The following is a 24,084-nucleotide window of genomic DNA, read 5'->3' as shown; positions in this document are numbered from 1 at the left end:
ACCATATGAAATTAGGTAATTGCAAGCGTTTTGTCAAGCTTATCGATGTTACCATGGAGGTACCAAGTGAGATGAAAATACATGCGGATTCCATGGTACCCTTCAAATTTGAAAAAATGTTTAAGACAGGATGGTGTTCGATCAATGATGTAATGTTATCTTTTATTAGACACTGCAGCCAGATTATGGACACACCGAGCAATGTAACTTATATAATTCCAAACAGCGGCATATGCTGATGACATCCTAATTATAACAACTGGTGAAGTGGTTAAAGGAAAACTGTAAGAGTCGGAGAAAGTAACCTGTAAGATGGTTGATTGTAAATGAAAAAAATCATGGTAAAATCCTGAGATTTAGTTGGATCACTAAAATTTAACCGTACAAAATTTGAAAAACACAGAGGTTATACATGCCTTAATGCCTTAAAGGGACCAGCAAGCTCTAATGTTATACGCAAACAATAAATCCAACCGTAAACGCAACCATTCAGTATTAAGATCAGTTTTAATATACACCTGCAAGACATGGGCGCAGGAAAAATCAAGGAATGAGTTATTTTTTAAAAGGAAAATACTTTAAATATTAGATGGATTTTCGGTATAGCACAGGAGGATGACGGTGAATGAAAAATTACAGGGTTCGTCCGGAAAATAGGTACTGATTTTTTCCCGCCGCTCCAGGCGCACCCAGCACCGCTCTGACGGGCTGCGATTGGACGGGGGTATGTTGGCAAGCGACGCTGAAAAAGGCAGTCGGCTCTGAGCTGTGGTGTAGTGAGGAGCTCTGTTAACGCGAACCTCCACGCTCGACCCACGTCACGGAACGCGATGCCGAAGTTTTTGGAGCAGCGTTATTCCATCAAATTTGCGGTAAAGCTTGGGAAATCGTCTACCGAAACTGTCGGTATGATTAACCAGGCTTACGGGGAGTCAGCCATGTCCAGAAACATGATCTTTCGGTGGCACAATATGTTCGTGGATTCGTGATTAGAGCAATCACTTTAGACCTTTGATTCTCTCTTTTGAGAAAATCTATTGCTCTCATAAACTCTATGGATTTGAGTGAAGTGTTTATCCATAATATTAGAAGGAACAGCACCTTTTCCATAGAATTCTGTGGATAAGTACGAGGGTCATCCGGAAAGTAGTACCCGTTCGTGAAATAAAGACACAAAAGTAAATATTAACAAACATAAAAAATTTTATTTGAAAGAGGATACTTTAAACTACTTCTCAACATAATCTCCAAGCAAATTAAGGCATTTGTCATAACGTGTGACAAGTTTCTGTATTCCTGCTGCATAGTCCTTCGCCGCCAGCTCATTGAGATACGCGAGGGACCCATCTTGCACAAATTTTTGCATAATGCAGATGGTGTTTAACAATTTCATGAACAATTGTTCGAGAAACATTGGGAAAATGCTCACAGATGTCATCAATTGTGACGAGCCGATCGTTCCTCACGAATTCGTCAACTGAGCTCACCAGTTGGTGTGTAATGACAGACGGTCTCTCCGAACGCTCATCGTCGTGTGTGTTCCCCCTCCCCATGTTGAAGTTGCGACACCACCGCCGAACAGACGACTCGTCCATTACATTGTCTCCATACACCTTCTTTAATTGGCGATGAATATCACATGGGCGAACGTTTCTTGCATTGAGGAATTTAATCACTGCCCTCACTTCACAACTGGCGGCGTTCTCAATTTTTTTAAACATTGTAAACAATCACAGAAACAACACAGGCAATGCTAGCGTCACGCAACTTGGCTCAGAGAAGGCAGACAAGCCACTGAAGCTATCTGACCTCGTCCAGCGGCTACTCGCGTCGTCAGCACTTCATGCGGCAGAACGGGTACTACTTTCCGGATGACCCTCGTATGTTGTACCTTCTAATGTTATACAAACATAACTCACATTGGGAGTTCTAGGAAAAATACCTAGCTGGTTTGATCATTTCCCCTAACTTTTTGTCAAACATTTTACTCAAATACTACAGTATTAAATAATTATTTCCTTACCTAAACATTTAGTATTTTCAAAAAATTAAAAAACAAAAATGTATAGACAGTGATTAATCCGAAGGTCGTTTATGATTGGTGAGAATACTCTCTCTACTTGGGAGGAGATGTACACTTCATCTTTAGCCATGTGGTAGTAGATTGGAGGTCATCAGTTTGGTTGATTAAATAATTTTGCTGTTTATTAGCACCAGTATTATATTCTCTTCAAACAGCCTCTCATGTTTGGCTGGTCAATGAGGTATTTCTATATGACCCATGCCATCACAAAATTAAACCAGAAAGTGAATTTTGGTGGATGAATTTAGACCTCGTCAAATGATAAGTCCAAATGTGTGAAATTCATACATTAGTGGACTTATCAAAATTTTGCTTTGCTGCCTACAGTTCCCGAGGAAGATCTGGTACCCAGAAAATCACGCCCTGGGCGTTCCAAAGGGTGTTTGGAGGTATTACCCAGATTTGAACCTGGGAATCTATGATCTATAATTCATCATGCTATCACTAGAATTATCAAATGGTGGGGATATATTTCTATATTTAGATAAAAAATGGGCAGTCAAATTTTGTGTGCAGTGTGATGAAGGTACCCTTTCAACAACAAGATTCTCAATGAACCTATTTTTTTTCCATCTATGCCTACTCTTTGGATATTCTTCAAGTTCACCCCACCTGTGCTCTGTTTGTCACAAAGAGCTCATCTTTTCTCTCTCATATTGTTCCACTCTTTATATAATTTTGTCATTCTCTTTTGTTCACCCCCTGCCCTTACTTTTTGTCCCTTCTGTCCCCTCTACTCCTCTTTTCGCCCTGCTTCAGGCATTGGAAGTTACTGTAAACACTAAGTATATTTTATATTGTATGAAGATGATGCAATGGTGTCAGGAAAATGATCATTTCTATACATCTAATACAAACATTTCTATAATCTAATACAAATCAATCATTTGTATTAGATTTAGATGTTAAGTTTTTTTAGCATGAAAATTGACAAATAATGCAAAAAAGTTGTTTGGAATTTGTGGGGTACATACAGGAAAGAATGAATGAATATACACCAGCGAAAAAGGCGATGCATAAAAGTGTAATCCCTTCCTAACTATTGTGTGGGAGTGGAGCTAGGGTACAGGGTTCGTCCGGAAAATAAGTGTACTGATTTTTTCCCGCCGCTCCAGGCGCACCCAGCACCGCTCTGACTGGCTGCGATTGGAGGGGGGTATGTTGGCAAGCGACGCTGAAAAAGGCAGTCGGCTCTGAGCTGTGGTGTAGTGAGGAGCTCTGTTAACGCGAACCTCCACGCTCGACCCACGTCACGGAACGCGATGCCGAAGTTTTTGGAGCAGCGTTATTCCATCAAATTTGCGGTAAAGCTTGGGAAATCGTCTACCGAAACTGTTGGTATGATTAACCAGGCTTACGGGGAGTCAGCCATGTCCAGAAACATGATCTTTCGGTGGCACAAGATGTTCGTGGAGGGCAGAGAAGAGGTCGACGACGAACCACGGCCTGGACGCCCATCAACGACACTCACCGACGAAAATGTGCGAAAAGTTCGCGATGTACTGAACTCTGATCGTCGTCTTAGTGTTCGGATGATAGCAGAGCAGTGTAATGTGCCAAAAACAATAGTGCACGAGATTATTAGGGAGCAATTACAGATGCGAAAAATTTGTGCAAAGTTGGTGCCGAAAGTGCTCAGTGATGATCAAAGACTCAATCGTTTGGAAATCGCGACACAACTTGCGGATCACTGCAAAAATGATCCACATTTTTTAGAGAACGTTGTTTCGGGTGACGAGACGTGGATCTTTGAGTACGACCCGGAGTCGAAGAGACAAAGTGCGGAGTGGCACACCCCATCATCACCCCGTCAAAAGAAAGCTCGCATGAGCAAATCTCGGATCAAGGCGATGCTCATTGTCTTTTTTGACAAAAGGGGAGTCGTCCACTACGAATTTGTACCTGAACGACAAACTGTAAATGCTGCATTTTACGTCCAAGTGCTCGACAGGCTTCGAAAACGAGTCGCCCGCGTCCGGCCAGCGATCAAAAACATCTGGCGGCTGCATCACGACAATGCGCCGTCTCACACCGCGCTTGTCGTGTCGGACTTCTTGGCCAAGCACGGCGTGGCAACGCTGCCGCACCCGCCCTACAGCCCGGACTTGGCACCACCGGACTTCTTTCTGTTCCCGAAGATAAAGAGGAGTTTGAAAGGAACGCGATACGGGACTTTGGACGCCGTCAAAGAGGCCGTGACGACGTGTCTTCGAGAGGTTCCCGATGATGCCTTCGCGGGAGCGTTCCAGGAATGGGAACGCCGCTGGAACAAGTGTATCGACTCACAAGGGTCCTATTTTGAGGAATATTAGCTTAAGATATGTAAAAGTGTAATACATTTTTTTTCCTGAGCTCAGTACACTTATTTTCCGGACGAACCCTGTAAGTTAAGTGTAGAACTGAATGAGGTGATTAAGGAAGAAATCGTATTTCTCTTCCAAAACTCACCAAGAATCCGATGATTAGAGACAAGATCGATCATATTTATGAATGAACACTAGATGGAAATAGACCCAGGGGGAGGCCTAAATAATGATATTAATCGGAATCATAGAGGATTTATGAAGAATTCATATTTCTGACTGGAAGGAATAGAAAAATATTAATGAAATCAGGTTTTAATTGTTGAAGAGGCTAAAGCCCAGGGATGAATGCAGCTTCGAAAGTAGAAGACGACATGATTATAGGATCCCTTGAATACACCAATACGTATTAAAGTTTTAGTGAGTGGGGGATCGGTCGTCCATATATTCCATATTAGTCACAAAGGGGTCGTTATGCAAGCAACGAAAACGTCAAGTGACTCTGATGTTAACAACTTTTCCCAACAACACTCTATCCAAAGTCTATTTACGTCTGCCGCACGCCGCATTGGTTTGTTCTCGAGGGTAAGAAATCATCGATTTGCAAAATGAATTTTTCACAATCGAACAGTCCAAAATTAATATGTGGGAACAATCTGGTATGTTGAAAATCATGCACCAAGACTGTTTGTTCGGAATTTCCCGCAATCCGAAAGTAAACTCGATGCACGTCATGCGAAACGATGACACGGTTAGGTGGCGATGGCGAGGGCTCACGCCGCTGTGAGCCCAAATCTTTCAAGGATGCGCACGCGTCCCCTATAATTCATGACGCGGATGTGGAGACAGGTCAGTCAATGAGGGAGGATGGAGGGCGAGCGTGAGAAAGGGAGAGGGGATTGTTTTGATAAAGAAAGACGCGGAGCTTACGCCTTAATGCTAACTCCTACGTGTTCACAAAAAAATCGGAAACAGTGAGTCACGCACGATATGCAAGCCTTTTTAATATCTGTTTTTAGTTCGAGTTTTTAAATTGATAATGATTTTCTCAAGAGCTTTTTTACTTGCAGGTTACTATTTGATCAGTTCTTATCTGTAGCTGCGCGAGTGAAAATATGCCTCCTGTATCGACCACACTTCCTTCATCTACGTCTCATCTGACGGATTTTCTCTTGTCATTTATCTATTAAAATACTCCCGATCCATATCTTCACCTATTTCATTTGCCAATCTCACCATACATATAATTGATAAGTTAAATTTTGACCCAGTGGTGCAGTGAATTAAAACAGGGTATTGTGAAAAGGAAAGGTAAGGATGAAACAAGGAGAAGGTTTTCCATTGCGTAAAGGCAAATTCTGGATTGCCAATGACAATAAGCATACTATCGGTTACAATTAAAAATAAAAGGGAGAAGAAATAAAAAAATGTTCATCAGAACTGTTCGAGAATTTAGAGATATTTGAAGAATAGACTAATTAGATAGATTATAAAATCGAATGCATAACACTGGCCAGCAAGGGTGAAGAATATACATCATGGTAAATTTTGCGTAAGTCTTTGGAAATGGGAAACTTTGCCTTTAAATCTTCCTCACCGAAATGAAATCATTTTGATATACATGTATCATCTTTTAGTAATGTTAGGGTCGCTGATAGGTATTACATCATATTAACGAATCCATTCGCAACAACTAATTGTTTTTCACTTAGAAGGGATCAAGTGAATTTCAAAGAAGTCTCTCTTTTGAAGACAGTTTACAGTTTGACTGATATTTTTTAGCCATATAAATCATGACTTTCGAATACATTCATGCTAATATATGTAAGTGACGATTTCGGCCAACAGTCGGAGGATTCAACAATGAAGGATAAATCCAAGCAATGAAGCTACATGTCCATTGGTTTTGCTTCAATAACACCTTCAAGAAGAGCAATACCTAGGAGCTCTGCCCATATTTGCATTTCGAAGAAGGCAGAGAAGGGCATATACAGGGTCGCGCCCAAAAGTGGTAGGACTGATTTTTTTACAAGAATTTTATTGACGATATACTTACATCGACTCAATAATCCTCAAATTATGCTCCTTGAGCTGCTACACACTTATTATAACGTTGCTCCCATTCCCCGCACGCCCGCTGGAAATTTTCTTTGGGGATGCCGTTGATGACCCTCGTCGAAGCCTTTTGAACGGCCTTTATCGAGTCAAAACGTCGTCCCTTGCGCTGTCTTTTCATCAGGGGGAAGAAGAATAAGTCCGGTGGTGCCAGATCGGGAGACTAGGGCGGGTGCGGCAACGTGGCAACGCCGTATTTGGTCAGGAGCTGTCTGACGACGAGTGCGCCATGGCAGAATTTTCGGCACCATCTTGGCGCACACCTTGCGCATGGCCAAATCCTGTGAAATAATGCGTTGGACGTTGGATGCAGACAGACCCAACTGGTCTGCAATTTCTTCACTGGTTAAGCGTCGGTCTGTGTTCAGCAGTGCCCTCACTCGGTTCTTGCCGTCGACGGCCGTCCGGAGCGATGGTCGTCTTCAACGAGCTCCCTACCCTCTTTAAACAACTTGTGCCACTCAAATACTGTGGAACGGCTTAAGGCAGTGTCCCCATAAGCCTGCTTGATCATATCGAGGGTCTCAGTCGCCGTCTTCCCGAGTTTCGCACAAAACTTCACGGAATAACGTTGCTCTAAATTCAGATTCATTTTGTTTTTCGACGCGGACAAAAAACTTTCTTCACTAAAAACGGTGTCCTCACTCAACGACAGCCCGCAGGCGACAGAGGTTGGTGTCGGTCTGTTGCTAAGAGCCCCCTCCACCTTACCCTGCCAGGAAGACCCCCCCCCACCGCTCCGTTCGCGCCAGAGAAAATCAGTCCTACCACTTTTGGGTGCAACCCTGTAAAGGGCGGCAGAATACGCCCAAGATCCCAACCTTGAATCCGCATCTGATGAATCCTCTTTGGAGAGATAATCTAATAATATTGCTTCATTTGGCTGCGGATTTTTATGCAGATTTTACCAGTTGGCAACATTTTTGCTTACCAAGAAAACAAATTGTATAAATTATCATCACATCATAAGTATAAACGTAATTATTTGTTTGATATCAATTTTATCGAAAACCAATCGTAACTGCAGATGAAGAAGATAAGCACACAGCCACTTTTGCGAAATATATGAACTTTATCACGAACATTTCTATGCAAAAAATAATAAATGGCAACAAAAATTGTGTTTCATATTCCATCTCCAATAATCCTAATTTAAATTGTATAATAAGTAATGAAATAAAACTTTTAATGACTTAAAATTGTGGACTTCAAGCTGGGATCCATGAACTTTAATCTAAGCCTATGTTTGTTAGTAATTTAGTTCATGGTATTTGGAAAAAAACGTGAGCAGTGGAGTGGTGAAATTCATACTTATGAGAAAAAATACGTGCGAGAAACGCAAATTAGAGATAGCTCTAAAAAGCAGTCGGACAGAACTGATTAGAAAAAATCGCTGCATGAAGTCTTAATGATATATTACAACATAACATATCCAACTGAAATATGAGGCTGAAGGAGAACTTATGAATTCATGAAATGGTAGTTTTCTTTTAAAAAATACACTTTTTATGAAAAGTGTAAATCTAGAATATTATTAATGAAAACAGATCTGTAGTCATATTTCTGAATTTAGGAGCCAAGAAATTTTCCGTAAATAATACTACAGAATAGTAGGCTCAGAAATATTTCCCTAGTGAAAAAATATTTATTATGTTGCATTCTTATACTGCATTACGACGTGACTATACCTTGTAATAATTAATCGGCAAGATCTATTGCCAGGTAAATTTTATTTAATTACCTATTCAATCATTTATTTTACTTATTATAATTACTTTAGATCTACGGTTCCTTGAATCAATTATCATTGTTTAAATTAATTAATACTTAAAATTGCTCCTGCAATGAAGCTTAAGGATAGTATACCTTGATCAAAAAGTTCCCGGAATAACCACCGTGTGGCGCTCCCATCGTTCCGATTTGAGTTCTGTTTTTTTTGTTAAATTGGTACATCTGTTGTTGATATTCCCTTTAAATCTTAGTGTCATAACTTGACATTTGCAAAAGTTACGGTCGGTTTTCGGTATGTCCATCAGTGCTTCCTGCGATTTTTCCATTACTTCCTCTCGGCTGCTAAAACGCGTTCCCCGTAATGGTTTTTTAACTCGATTGAACAGAAAGAAGTCACAGGGAGCCAAACCAGGTGAATTCGGTGGCTGTTGGATGGTATTTGTTGCATTTTTCGTCAAAAAATTACGAATAATGATAGCACTGTGCGACGGTGCGTTATCATGGTGCAAAATCCACGAGTTTTCTGCCCACATTTCTGGTCTCTTTCGGCGAATTGCTTCACGCAAACGTCTCATAACGCCCAAATAATACTCTTTGTTTACTGTCTGGCCTTCTGGCAAAAATTCATGATGCACTACACCGTTGTAATCCATGAAAACCGTCAGCATTGCCTTCTTTTTTGACTGAAAACGACGTGGTTTTTTTGGTCTCGGCTCATTTGGTGAACGCCATTCACTTGCCTGATGTCTGGATTGCGTGTCGTACTCATAAACCCACGTCTCGTCTCCAGTAATGATCCTTTTGATGAATGTGGGATCGGATTCAGCCTCGCAAATCATGTCTTTTGCGACGTCAACACGGTCTCTTTTTTGCATGAAATTGAGGTCTTTTGGCACCAACTTTGCTGCTACACGACGGAAACCCAAATCATTAACCACAATGTCTTGGGCGGATCCATAGGCAATGTTCAAGTCCTCCGCTATTTCTCTGATGGTTAATTTGCGGTTATTGACCAACATTTCTTTTACTTTATCAATTTTTTCACCGACTTTCGATGTCGATGGTCTGCCACTGCGTTCATCATCTTCGATTGACTCACGACCACTTCTGAACCGCTCGTGCCACTGGTAAACGACCGTTTTTTTTAGAGAATCGTTGCCGAAACACTTTTCCAACATTTCCAACGTCCGTGCGCCACTAAATCCGTTTTTTACGCAAAATTTAATACAAGTTCGTTGTTGCAAATTTAAATCCATTTCTGCAATTGTAAAAAATCGCCAACACACACAGAGATAGATGTACTCTTGGCTACGTAACTTTTGCAAATGTCAAGTTATGACACTAAGATTTAAAGGGAATATCAACAACAGATGTACTAATTTAACAAAAAAAACAGAACTCAAATCGGAACGATGGGAGCGCCACACGGTGGTTATTCCGGGAACTTTTTGATCAAGGTAGTATACAATTGAATTTTCCAAACTTAAGTACCCACGCCACATAATTTCTTGAATACATAAGGTTCTCACTCATAGAGGTTTTGAATGTAGTCCTCTTGGCGTACGTTATAAGTATTTCAGCGCTCCGAAAGTTCACGAATACCTCTAGAAAAAGCATAGCTTTAATTGCTCTAAAAGCCTATGCCGTCACAACACCGTGTGCCTGCTCTGTTCGAGGCGAATCTCATACGGAAATGACATTTTTTATGAACCTCTAGTCCAGAATTCATTGCTAAAGTGGAATATGTGCATCACCATTCCAAAATGTCATTCTTCGATGAGTTTAGGCATGTTTCACTCCCTTAGATATTGAATAAACGAATGAGAGTTCGTTAAGTTCTACATGGTGCATGTTGAAACTGGAGCCGTCATGTTCACACTATTGGTGCGTTCTCGTAGCATGCTGCCAGTTTTAGGCTACTCATCAAACCATCCCATTAATGTGGGAAACGCAAATTGACACTGGCATGATGTTTTGAAAATATAGCTCAGTTTTAAGCCTTTCACTTGACTACCCCAAGTAAATTATTCAGTAATTATATAAGAAGTTTGACTCTATGTCGTGGAAGTCAAATATTACTATGTATCATACACTCAGCTTGCTTGAAACTGACAGTATTAGGTCAGGGGTTCATTGTCTCTGCCGGCGGCGGTTCTCCGGACATTTCTGATGCTATTTGGGAATATCCAAAGGTAATATCAAAACTTTGAACCCTCCCTTTCCAGAATTTAACCCAACAGTATTCCCTAGAAATTCGAGGCTGTTTCTACCCTCGCTCTACAGGTCAATTTGAAAAACTTCATACTTAATTCCAGCCTGAAGGTGTTAAGCCTTGTAATCAACAGCTGTTTCATTACAATACCAAATAAAACGTACGAACTCGTGTTTAATGCAGATATATTCAGTGTTTAGGATTCTTTTCCATTCGGAAGCACGTACAAAAGTTCGGGGCGAAAAGTTTTAACCAGCAAACGGTATTCAACTGGATAATATTATTAGGATTTTGATATGTTTAGAATTTATCCTTTCAGTTATTTTGGCACTTTTTCTAAAATATTTCAGCTGCATGGTGACAATTAGCATAAGAATTCCGGTAAAAATCATACGGACTTCAGTCAATTATCATACAAATCCGTGAGATGAAAGAAAAATAATATTCTTTGCTAAAGTAGGTATCCCATACCATGAAGCCCTGAAATTTACTTCAGTAAGCTAAAATGATTGTTGCTGCTTTACTTGCCTTACTGTGAATTTCATTAATAATCACTCGCATAATTTTCAATGATATCCCGGGTCAGTGTGTAAATGTGTTTATTTGCGTAAGTGCGTTGGACTACTTGGAATACTTTTTGAAAGAGCTGACTTACGTTTTTTGGGGACCTGATTCTTCTATCTCTTTATGCATAACTATTGACGTAGTATGCATTCGGAGATCTAATTTGGAGGTTTCTCCCTCGGCCAATATTTTAATTTCCCAATATGATAAGAAGAGACGATATGCCGTCATCAAGCACGCTTATAGGATACAGCGTTCGTAACTTTAGGTAAAAAACATACGAAAAATAACCAGAGATTTTTTCCAGACATCGGCCTTATCAGCTGTAGACTAGGAAAACGCCAATAAATAGCTCGGCGTGTGTCTATGACGTATACAGTAGATATTCAGACTCCGAGAGTTATCCATCATCACCAACAGCCATGGTCTTAAGTGTTGTCTTCCCCGCACTCATCATCGTCGCATTTACCAAAGGTGTGTTGAGTGTGTGTGTTCTTTTCTCCTGAGGACCTCGAAGTCATTCCCTAAAATGGCCGCGGCCGAAACCCCACACGCCTCGCCGACACTCGGGACATACTTCCCCGTGACAGACGAAAGGAAAATCTTTGGAAGTCGTGAATAATGGAGATATCTGTATGCCAACGTCTGTTGCTCTTGATCGGTGTTTCCTTCACGATTCTATATATTCTTTCCTTCGAAACGGATTCCGAAAGTGGAGTTCTAAGTGATAATCAAGAGCAAGGAGCCGAAGCAGAAATTCGATTGCTTTATGAATATACTTGTGCAAGTATGTCTCATTGTACAACGAGGAAATTTAATTATAGTTTCATTAGATACCGCTTAAGCGCAACGGGAGCGTAGTCACAATAGTTTTTTTATCAAGAGAGAACATTCAGAATGCACTTGATACAAGCTCCGCACATGTACTATTATCCGGAAATATCTACAAATAGAAGCTTTGATTTAAATCCATGCTATTCTGTGGATTTTAACATATCTTTCTCTTCTTCATCAAAACATGTGATCAACCCGAGAATTAGTTTGCGGTAGCTCTCTCCAATCAAAATTATTCTCTGGCTATCTCTCGTTTCCGTCATAACTACTCGTATTTTCACCGATATTTAACAGTGCCTGTTTCTCCTGTTCAAACCTGGTGTGTTTATTCCATTAGGCCCTCAGTAAACTATTTTGCAACAGGATTCCCCGATTACTTCCCCTCCATTTTTTCCTAAGTGCATTCAATAGTCCTATTTCTTTACCTACCCTTCTTAGTACTTCATTTTTAATTAGGTGTACCCATTTTTTCACTTAAACTGTATACGAGATGCGAAAAGTAAGAGCCGTTTGGTCATATAAAAAATATATTCTTCATGAAAAGTTTTTGTAAGAGGTTTTAGTTCCCTAAAAACCTATTTCACTTTTCTACAAAATCACCGTTCACTTCTAAGAATATTTCGTGACGTCGCACCCGCTTTTTCAATTCCTTAGCATGTCGTAGAAGTTCACTGCTGGAAAGTTGACGGAGGTGGTCTTGATATCTTCGTCTTCTTCAAACCGTTGTCCAATAAGGCACTATTTCCAGATCAAAATCGGAAAATAGTCGATAAATGCAAAGTCAAATCATTCCCATGTTGTCAATCAAAGTCCAAAAACGCTCGTCCACTTATCATTATTTGCGTTTTCTGCTGGTTGGTGAACATTTTCGGTACCCACCTTGCACACAATTTGTGATATCTAAGCTTTTCCGTAAAAATAGCGTAAATAGTGGTGCGATCAACAAGAGCAAACTAATCAGTCGGGGCACTATTCGTCAATCGTTGATCAGATCGCTCTTCTTGACTCATTTGTTGAGCGATTTCATCTGTCTGGATTCTGACCCTGCTACTCCGCTCTTCATCATGCATATTTGTGCGTTAATTTCATAAATATAGACACCATTGTCTCGCTTTTCCTTCATTCTTTACTACAGGTTCATTAACTGGGCACAACTCCGGATGAATTTGGGCAACTGTTGATACTTTTTCTCACAAAATTTGAATCCCAGCACTCAAATTCGCAACTGGCGGAAGGAACGATTTTCGCGGATATTCATCGACAGTCAAACGATTAATTAATCAAAAAAATAACTTCTGTGGCATCGGAAACAATCAGTTAATAGCGCTGCATTCGTACAACTTGATCTTAACCACCAATGTTGAAGTATGAGAAACGGCCCTTTGCGACTGTGCCTCGTAATATTAGGCTCATCATATCAAGAACAACCATGTAGTTATGCCAATAACCATAATAATGTACCAACCATTTATAAGTTTTATGAGAGTAGGAATTAGGAATTCGTGGACTGCTGGGTAACTAACAGATCCATATTCCAGAGATACCTGCAGAGTTTTTTCGCACGTTTTGACAAAATGAAATTATGGCAATATTTAATTTCCGGTGTCATACGATTTTCACATTCACTCAATTGAACTTACTCACCTCCTACCTGTCCACCTTCCACCCGAGCAAATTTATTCTCTCACCTTTCCTTTTTCGTTCCAACGGTTAAATTAGTATTAAAATTAATACTCTTAAAAATTTAGTTAGATTACTAATATATTATGGTTACTTTTTTTAAATAGGGTCACCAGGACGTATTGTGGGTGGTCGAGATGCGAAAGCGGGGGAGTTTCCTTACCAGGTTAGTGAGTGGCCCATTCCATTTTGTGACCATATTTAATCAAACAATTCGTCAAACAGATTTTTACTGAATCATAGGAAAACATAATATCCTTGGAGCGATGTTCTTTTTACCCGTGTATACTTCAAAATATTTTGAACGATTAGTCCACGTTTGACCGTCATGAGTCGTTCTTGTTCAAGGTAGTGTGATTTGTGATTTTATAAACTAACTTTTTAACCCTCTGAACAGGGGCTTACGTAACTGCAAGAATGTGAAAGTTCTTAAAATATAACTGATCATATTTCATCTATCAATTTTTTCTTATTTTATTACTCGTAAATGGAAAACAATAGATTTTTTATATCTATCGTCACTAAAATTATCATATATCTAGTATTGATAAATTATTTTCCTTTGCTAAAAAATAATCTTCACTCGCTTGGCGTATATTTAAAATTTAAAATACTCGGTAAAATTATTGCAGACTTGGGAAAGCAATTCATTTGGTACAAATCCCATTAAATTGCACTTTTTAGAATTCTACAGCAGCACTTAATTGGCCAGAGTGATGAAAAAGTGATGTCAAAAAAAATACGAGTAGGAATACGCTGCGAAAATATATAACTAGTATTTTCTCAATTTTGTTGAACATTTTGGTCATGACACTGAATATTTTTCAGCCGTAGCACAAGGTTTTCCCATTATATTTATTATTTGTTTTATTGTTGATTCGCATTTTTAGGATTCCAGGAAATAATTTCAAGTTCCTATCGATATATGAGTAAGTAATATTCTTTTTTTGACAGCTAAGACTGAAAACTTAATAATTGATGGAATTCTATGCTTTTCGGTCAAGTTTTCTGGGAGGCCATAGGAATAAATAAGTTATTCGGATGATGGAATCATTCAAAGTTATCTACATGTGTAAATATATTAAGCCACTTTTCGTTAGTTATCTACATGTGTAAATATATTAAGTTCACTTTTTACGTATCACATGTAAGTCTTTTCTGATTAATCGACTGTCTTTATCTACTGCCCAGGTGTCAATGATGTACCAGTCCATGCACATTTGCGGCGCTGCTATTATCGGAAAAGAATGGGTTGTAACGGCTGCACACTGCTCTGGGTGAGTATCTGTATACATGTAGGACACACAAACATTCAGAAAGGTGGGTGGATGAAGGAATTCAAGAAAAAATAAAAAACAAAGGCCAATTAAATTACCGTTTAGGGCTCTGATGCTGATAATGAGCGGCTCACGAAATTGCCAAAGATAGATAAACAGATAGAGGTCTTTATTTGGGCGAAATTGAGACCAAATGGTCCATTCTTCCATTTAACCCATAAAGGTAGGCATTGAAAAAATGAATAAGCAGAACGCGCTCCAAGCTGAAGTTTTACGCCCGCCCTTGGCCTCTTATTAGCGCTGTGCTTTTTCTATAATTCTTAATCGATCTTTGGGTTGAAGCAAATAAGCTAACTTTTTTCCGTGCTAAATTAATGCCCTCATTAAAGAGTTTCAAAGAGTCTAATGCAGTTCTGTAGCATTTCATGGTTTTTTCCAAGCTTTGGAAAGTCGAATTGCCAGGACATTTCTTCTGACAACACATTTATTTATAAATTCAACATACATTTCCTGCAGCACTTGGTTGAAGAAAAGTTGCCCCCTGCTCTTTATGAGAGATAGTAGGACTGAAGTACTGACAATACACATGCTAATATTGACATTTCTAAGACTCAAATCGCTAATTAGAAGAATCTAAGACGCATACTTCTATTTCATTTAGTTTACCCAAGCATCCTTTTCTCTTCGAACACTTTACATTTTAAGACAAGTCTATTTTCAGAGGCGCTCATTTGAACAAATTAATTTTAGCAAACTGCCTGAATATCATAAATATACATCCCTTCCCAATCCAAACAAAAAATCCAAATTATGACATTCTCTTCCTCTCTCTTTCTCCTTAGTTATCAAAATAAAGAGTACACATTTCGTGTAGGGACCGTCACACGACTATTCGGTGGGACCATGCACCAGGTTCTCGAGAAATACGTCCACCCACAATACGGAACCAATGAGCGTGGAGCACCCATCAACGACATCGCTCTGTTCAAGGTAAGTTACTCAAACTCCCTCGATTCCATTAATCTCTTTCCCGTCCCTATTCGTGGCACAGATGTGGTGAATTTGTATCGCGTCCTTATTACTCAAGATGACGCGCATCACCTGTGTTCGGTCGGCAGACCGTTTTGACTGCAGCCCTACACTCCGTCCTATCTAATGATAACTATTTTCCGCACCAATAATCCAACGACTCCCATATCACTCTTTTAATATTCCCCGTAGCTGATATTCCCTTCCATCATGATTCTGACTAATCCATTATATATCTCGGTTTGCCAAATGACAATGATGGTGGAGATGCAACGCTCCGTACCTGTCGCCTACGTGGCTGCTTGCAGGGTTAGATGTTGATGAAATACAGGATGTCCTAAAAAAATTAGTGGAATTAATTGGGGGAAAACTTTATTGCAGATCAAAGTACAAATTGCTAAAATTCTTCATAAGAGCACCCTTCTGTATCGACACACCGAAGCCAGTGCCACCACCAGTTGTGGTATGCTTCCTCTAAGGCATCAACAGGACCCTCGTTCAGGCACCTCTTTGACATAATCCAGTGGTCCGGAATGGTACTCAAAGGGGTTGTACTTGGGCCGTACTCAAAGAATCATACCTTGTCACCAGTAACGATCTATTCTAAAAAACTCGGGTCACTTTCACCGAGGTCAGAGAGGTCCTAGGCAAAATTATCACACAATCAGTCTTCTGACAACACTTTGGGGACCGTATTGGCACACCTTCCTTATGGCTAAATCTTCTCTGAGAATGCAATTCACAGTGGTTTTCTGAATATTGCACTCTTCTGCTAATATCCCAATACTTAAGGGTCAATCAGAATTGAGCACGTGTCTCACTTTTTGCACATTTTCATCAAACTATGTTGTTGATGGATGTTTAGGGCACTTCTCATGGTCTAACTCCTCTCAGGTTTGAGTCAATTCGACAGGATTATTTTGAGTCAATTCGACAGGATTATTTAAAATATTTTTCATTGAATCTTCATGTAACTTATGTCAACGTAATGTTTCTATCATTTCTAATCATGTATGTGCATGGAACTGAGATTTTAAAGGGCTATGATCTGTTTAATCTTCTGGCTGAAAAATATATTTGTCAATATTTTATTTTTCTCGTCTACAGATAACTCCACCTTTCTACTTCGGTACGTTCACGAGCGCCATACCCCTTTTGAAAGCCGGCCAAGTCACCCATGATGGAAGCATAGCTAATGTCACCGGATGGGGCTCCATGAGGGTATGTTATGGTCTCAAATGACTAATTATTTGAAATAATGGGTAATATTAAATTCCTAGATTTCTCATCAAAAATATTCACTGAGTGCTGCTTTTCCTTATTCATGTTATATTTACAAATTTGATACTTTACAGAATGTTTAGGGATAAAAGTTATAATAATTCATGCTGCCCTATCCCTTTAAAGTTGTGTTTCTGCTGAACTAAGCGGTATTGGTTTGTTGTGAAATCGAGCGTTGGAAGTTTACCAAATAGACTAGAATTGAAATTCACTATAATTGCAAAAGCAATAAATTACCGTAATTTCAAAAGTTCAAAATATAGAAAATACAATTATTCTATGCTACGATATTTTTTTGGTTGAATTAAAAATCCTTCTAGTTAGTCAGCGTCGCTTGCAATAGATTAAAGTATTGTCATTTTAGAAACAGTAAACCATGCATATCAAAATACTGAATCCTCTTCATTAAACTTACGATTAACTATTCCTTAGTATTTTTCCAAAAAAATAATTAATTTAACGGTTTACGGAAAATAGAATTTGAGGAACTTTCGTTTAGCCTTCAAGGGCATACACTTTCACAGTTACAAGGGTAAGAAACAGCTTTCACATGTCCTGGACCAGGAAAATACTCAAAAATGAGCAATTATTTTTACACACGCCACAAATTAATGCTCGCAAGGAAGAATCTGTTTCAAATTTATGACTTCGTATTATGTAATACGGATGACAGAATGTAATAACTGGTGCTTGGTGATAGCAAATGTTTCTCTGCATCTCACGAAAAGTTTTGAAATTGTAAAGTAGAGGAATTGCGTTAAAAACTGATTGTAATGAGAAACAAATTTGAACTTTTCCACAGGTTTATTGCAAGGTACAATGCGTTTCAGTTTACAATAAACCTGCGGAAAAGCGCAAATTTATTTCTCATAATGACGAACTTCCACTACATCTCGCCTGAATCTGCTAAAAAACTGATTGAGTAGGACATTCATCTCAGGTTAAATTCACGCCTGTATAGGATGCTCGTCTGCGCAGTTTCCACGTCAACGGAGTAACGTCCAATTCTAAATTTCTTGAACAGGAGGGCAGCCCATTCCTCCCGTACACTCTTCAGAAAGTCCAGGTTCCCATGATCAGCAAGGAGACCTGCAGCATTCACTACATCGAAATGGGTGGCCTCCCGCCGAACGAGATCTGCGCCGGCGAGCCAGAGGGTGGAATGGATTCCTGTCAGGTAAACTAACTCCGATCGACAATCGTTGTCTTTGCATCCTATCATCAAAACAATGGGAAATTTTATCAGTATGTCATATCCGTTGCCATCAGTTGATCTTCAAACTCTCGCACTCATGAAAATTGCAATTTTCCTTTAAATTCTCTCTGATGATCACATGCTCTCAAGGACGGTCCCTCACGAAAAAACTCATGCTTGATTTTTAACACGAATCAATTTCAAACTAGGCATTAAATTCAACAATTTCAAGGAGTACAAATCAATTACTTCAACCGGAATGCCAGTCAGGTGATTAAAGGCAAATGATTTTCAAACTTTGAAAAAGTTAGTGCCGCAGCATCTCCCGCAGTTCCTTTGAATTAAACATCAAATGATCTCTTTTTTGTCGGCTGTTGGATTTATGGTTTCAATAACAGTTGTATTTTTTTCAAATGTGGTTTTGTATGCTATTCGATTGAAATAAACGTGATAGAAGTGATTTTTAGGAACAAATTTTTTCTGGAGAATGATTGGTTAACTATTTTCTCACCCTTGAAGTGATACTATGTATATAAATAAGGTGTGGTTTTAACGAAAACACAAATATAAATCTCCCATATTTATGTGTCCGAAATTGTGTGCCTTTTTGACACCCCCATTTTTTTGTTTCAGGGTGATTCCGGCGGCCCATTAGCCGTAAACGGAGTTCTCCATGGAATTGTATCCTGGGGCAACGGTTGCGGCCAAGAATACTATCCTGGAGTCTACACGGAGGTGTCTCAATACCGGTCCTGGATCCAGAGGATTTCCGGAATTTAAGACGGTGTTGCAAATGTATATACACACCACTGCTTACAACACGCGATTTTTTTTCGCAGACTGAAGTTTGTTGTAAATACTCAACCAATGTTTTTGTAAATATTTGTTCATAATAATTTTCTAATTATTTAAAATATATTTTAATTAAATTGGAAACTCACTAGTTGAATTTATTTCCCGAGACCTCAAAGATTTTTCCTTCCAAATATTTTAAAGAATACGAAAAATCGCCTGATGCGAGAGATCTTGTTCCGAGGTGCCATGCAATTCATGCCAAAATTTTCTAATCGGAGATGGTATCTAGAATTTCAATTGTATAAATAAAGGGCAGAGCGAAAAACTAAAATAATAAACTATGATTCGATGTTATCCGATTGCACGGAGAAAAAAGCATACATTATTCGAACAGTACAGAAATAGGAATGCCTACAATTTACGAAAAAATATAATTGAACATTATTACAATTTTAGAACCCGTTAATTCTATGACATGTTTTCAATTAACTTCGTTCTACCTGAAAGACCAACAATATTCCATAACAACTTATAATATAGTCCTTAGCGCCCATTCAATAAACGTGCCCAGTCAATCCGCTAATTAGGACAATGCATCCTAAAATGCAAGTAGATGTATTTTGTACTGCACTTGACCAAGCGCTGTTTCTCTAACGCCAATAACCCCCATTCAGATCCCTGATTTTTGTAACTAAAATGGATTCTCGACGCCAATGCGGCGCTCTGAGTTTTGAATGCACGCTTGGAATTTTTTATGGAAAATAAATACTTTATTTTACCATACATGGCTATACATTGATTCGTAACAACACAACGCAATGCATTAGAAACTATCGCTTTTTACATAGTGATATCTTCCACAGTAACGGAATAATTGTAATGCTTGTAATTAAAGATCATTGTAACCACGTCATCTAAATATGAGATAGCTTCTACCACGTTACCTTTGTGAAAACAGGGAATAATCCTAGGGTATACTCTCCGTTATTATCTTCAAGCCAAATGTTCCCAAAAATCTTTTATTTTCTAGTTAAATATAACAAATTCATTAAAAATACCCACACTTCATAAATATGTTTAAGAGGCTGCGATAACCTAATTATTGACGGTGGTTCATTGCCCTGAAAACTACCAAATACTAACCTATTTTATAATTCAAAGGATATCTATCCTACTGCTTAGGGATAGAGATAGAATTTTTTGTTTAGTTCAGCCTAATTTATTTGTCTGCGTGCAGAACATATGTGAAATTTGAAGCCAATATGTCAAATCGTCGCTTTGCACATTCGAACAAGTAGACACTTTGAAGTTTCTTTTGTCTGGCTACCGTTAACTCTAAATTATCATACAAATTCAACGCTATTTATTGAAAGGAAAAAATGGTGATATGCCTGTACTAATCGTAGCAGACCGCTACACCACCATAATTATCAACCTAATCTTATCATTCAAGTTCTGTCTGCCAGTAACTGGATAAAACGATTAGATAACATACTAGATAATACATCCAGGAAGGATTAGTCAGAGAACAAAATTTTATCAATTTTCAGATAGTTGAAAAAACTGACATTGTAATCTTACATATTCATTAGAATCAATTTTACCTTAATGTTAGAAACGGAATGCGGTTCATTAAAATTTACCCCATTGTCCCACTCCAGTTACATTTCAACAATACTAAATTTTAAAGTCAATTATTTCCTACAATTAGGGCAAGCTTTTAAACAGCGTCATTACCTAATTCATGCATACGTCACTTATTTCGTTTTAGACAGTTCCAATCTCAGCTAATCAATATCCTTACATTCAGAATTAAGCCGACTTTAATCGTTGACCAAAAACCCCCTCGAAACTCAGGTAATCAGCAAAACCCTTAAGCATATGTATGATCGTAGCACAAAAAATGCCATGGCGAATTTTTTTCTTGACATCTATTTTGTAATGACACATACCAAAATAGTAGTTAGTAAGAATTTCCAAGGTTGAAAAATATAAGAAAAAATACTTGACATTTATAAATAATGTCTATATAACACAAGTTTTAGAGCCTCTTTCCTACAAATGCACCTTGACAGGGAGAGAAATGTACGAACAATTCTATTAAATAAAATAGGAATAAATCCTAAGGAACAATTAGTGACAAATTTCGTGGCATAGAATTCAGGCTTACAAAGCTTCGGGAACTCAGGAGGTGGTGGTGGACGGTATTTTGCATAACGGGAGTACTGAGTGGGTTAGCACAGGGACACACTTGTCGTTCCACTTGAGTATCCACAAGCAGTTATGTAACAAATACATATATTCTATGGAATCGGTGCGTATCTATGGAAATATCCGGAACATTTACACGCCAAAATAAATGTGAGCTATGAAGAAAAAAAGGAGAACGTACTGGCTTTGCCTACTTATAAACAAGATAAATTATGTTCCTAGGAATATGTTTGTTAATTTAGTTGGAAAAAAATGTTTGATAAAGTTATTTGTCTATGCATGCAAATATATAAATCCCAAATGGAGAATCTGATAGTAATATCTCTCATTCCAAGAAATTTGCTGTGGTTAGTTTAAATAGATTATCATAGGGAGAGCTATAAAATATATTCCCAGCATTAGTGATTATAGAATAAACAACAGACACAAGATGTGCATGATCAAATGAAGGAACTACACCTACTTAAATTACACAATCATCGGCATATAACACGGTGCCACGGTGGTGTTGGGAAAACGTTGCCATTATTTTCGCAATAAATGATTGACAGATGCCAGATCAAACTTAAAAATAATTTTTGAAATTTCAGAATCAGCCAAAAAAAGGGGTTGACTACTGAGGCTTTCAAAATTATTCTTGATGATTAATATATACAAACTTATTCACGAGTTCAAAGTACAGCAGCGGATGCATGAGCTTGTATGAGGGCTGATAGAAACACAAATATTCGAATAGCCAAAGGTAAACAATTTAGATACAATTTTTCACTGAATCATCAACACTTTCCATCTTTCGGATAAGTCAGTAAAGTATTACTAGTGCTGTGCATTAGCGTTCATTCGCTGGGCATTATCAAATAACGTGTAAAAACATTATGGATGGATTATATTTTCCTGCTACAAATTTGTTGAGCTATTGAAAATGTTCAAAATACAAATTATTTGGAATATCTGATTGTAGTGCAACTTAGTAATTGTTTCCAATTGCTTAGATCATCATATATTTAAATAGTAAAAGAATTTTCAGAACATTTGAATTACATTTCATAGTAGATCCTCCCTTTTAACCTTAACATTACTCTAAACATCGGAATGAAAAGCGAATGAACGCGGAAGAAAATGCGGAAACTGGACTAATATTCCTCAATTTCTTCACCATGCTGCATATGCTTTGAACTTCCATTGGTGAGCATTGCTGTCGTGACGACTTTGGTCATTCACCTCCCAGCCTATGAATGCTTCTTCTCACCTTTATATTCAATGGTATTGCCACCCCTTGCTGGCTACCATGGCTAAGGTGTGTCGCTATGTTTATCGTTGAATGCAGAAAATTCTGGATTGTCTCAATCTTGTTCGCATATGGTGTAGTTTCCCCACTGAGATGCATATTCCGCTATGGGAATATTTTTAACATTCCACAATGAGAATCTATGATCAGATAATGGCGGCATAGAGGAAACGCGGTTCGATGATTAGTCAAAATATTCTGTGCTACGATTTATATGACATGTCTTGCCATCAAAGCAGAGGCAAGAGCCTAATTCAAACCATCCTGAGACGTTGAAGATTGATATCAAGATGACGCCATCGGCGAGATAGGAATACGTACAGCCTAATACCATGATATGTGACGTGTCCTCAAGGAGGGAGAGTGGAGTATCGAACGTGAATTCAGGAAGCTAAATGATTTTGATTCTTTGAAAGAGCAGATACTCCGCCTTAGAAAAATGTATATTAATTTTTTATTCCTACAATCGGTCCGCGACGACAACTATTACTGACCCTAGAACGGTAACGGGGGTGAAAAAACACACCAGAGCGGGTTGAAATCTCGCGCCAAACGAAAACGGCTTACGTTTGAAACTCGGGACCTGTACCATAATTCACGTCAATCAATATGTCACGTGATTCTACATTAAAAAAGTAAAAAATGAGCCCCCATAGGACTCTCATAGTCATAATGGGTGTGAGATACGAATTTTTGAAAATTGTCACCCCACGTTACAAGAATAGGGTGAAAAAAATAGCGTTGCCGTTCAACGGTTAAATGGAGATTTTTGTTGGCTCACCAAAAGAGACCCGGTATTTATCACAGCGTCGTCGGGAAGGAGGCTGATGATATTGTGATTCACCCCAATTTCCAAAGATACTCAGCCCCAAAGATGCTGAAAAACATTTGACCTAGGCTAAATCTGATAAACCCATTCTCCGATCGTGCGGTCTGTGGATTTTCTTCGTCCCAATATTGGCAGAATTTCCTCTCCGAGAGATAATATCTGAGGATGCCCAGTATCCAGGAAGAAAATCTATGGCCATCCTGTTTTTATATCAGGGTCTCAATCTAGAAACGGCCATGCGCCTTCAAGATACCAAGAATGCGTCTAAAAGCAGAAGCCAGAGAGAGAGAGAGAGGCGGGTAAGGTTTCCCGATTTCGTTGGACGCTATCCCTTTCTCGGCGGGCAAATAATGTTTGTCTTCTTCCACAAGTAGCTAGGGGCTCAGCTTGGTACATGGAGTTAATAAAAGAGGTCAACGAACTCTATACCTCCAAGGGAAAGTTTGTAGAGCTATAGAATCAGGATTCCATCAGAGATTGCAAACCGTAGGATTGAGAGTTGATGGATTCCAGTATGTATACCTTTCACCGTAATGAATCGTTATATAATATAATGATAATAATATAATAAATCGATGAAATAAATTAACCGCTGCTGCTTGTGGCAGGGGAGGAAAATAACACCATAGTTCCAAAGCGCATGGTTCCAAAAACGAT

General features: G+C 38.8%; 1 protein-coding gene across 1 annotated transcript in view; it reads left to right on the top strand.

The window, feature by feature from the left end:
* Positions 1–19,084, top strand: part of LOC139690457 (prostasin-like) — a 39,574-nt gene extending 20,490 nt beyond the window's left edge. The window contains exons 6-11 of the mRNA XM_071587912.1: positions 13,630–13,688; positions 14,714–14,799; positions 15,642–15,789; positions 16,936–17,049; positions 18,134–18,286; positions 18,938–19,084. Of these exons, the coding sequence (XP_071444013.1) occupies positions 13,630–13,688; positions 14,714–14,799; positions 15,642–15,789; positions 16,936–17,049; positions 18,134–18,286; positions 18,938–19,084 (707 nt within the window). The remainder of the gene's footprint in view (positions 1–13,629; positions 13,689–14,713; positions 14,800–15,641; positions 15,790–16,935; positions 17,050–18,133; positions 18,287–18,937) is intronic.
* The last annotated feature ends 5,000 nt before the right edge of the window (positions 19,085–24,084 follow it).

This window comes from Hetaerina americana, unplaced genomic scaffold (assembly GCF_022747635.1).
Source record: "Hetaerina americana unplaced genomic scaffold, ioHetAmer1.1.p SCAF_3, whole genome shotgun sequence".
Taxonomy (NCBI): domain Eukaryota; kingdom Metazoa; phylum Arthropoda; class Insecta; order Odonata; family Calopterygidae; genus Hetaerina; species Hetaerina americana.
The sequence above is the reverse complement of the archived record's forward strand: the minus strand, read 5'-3'. Positions and strand labels throughout refer to the sequence as shown.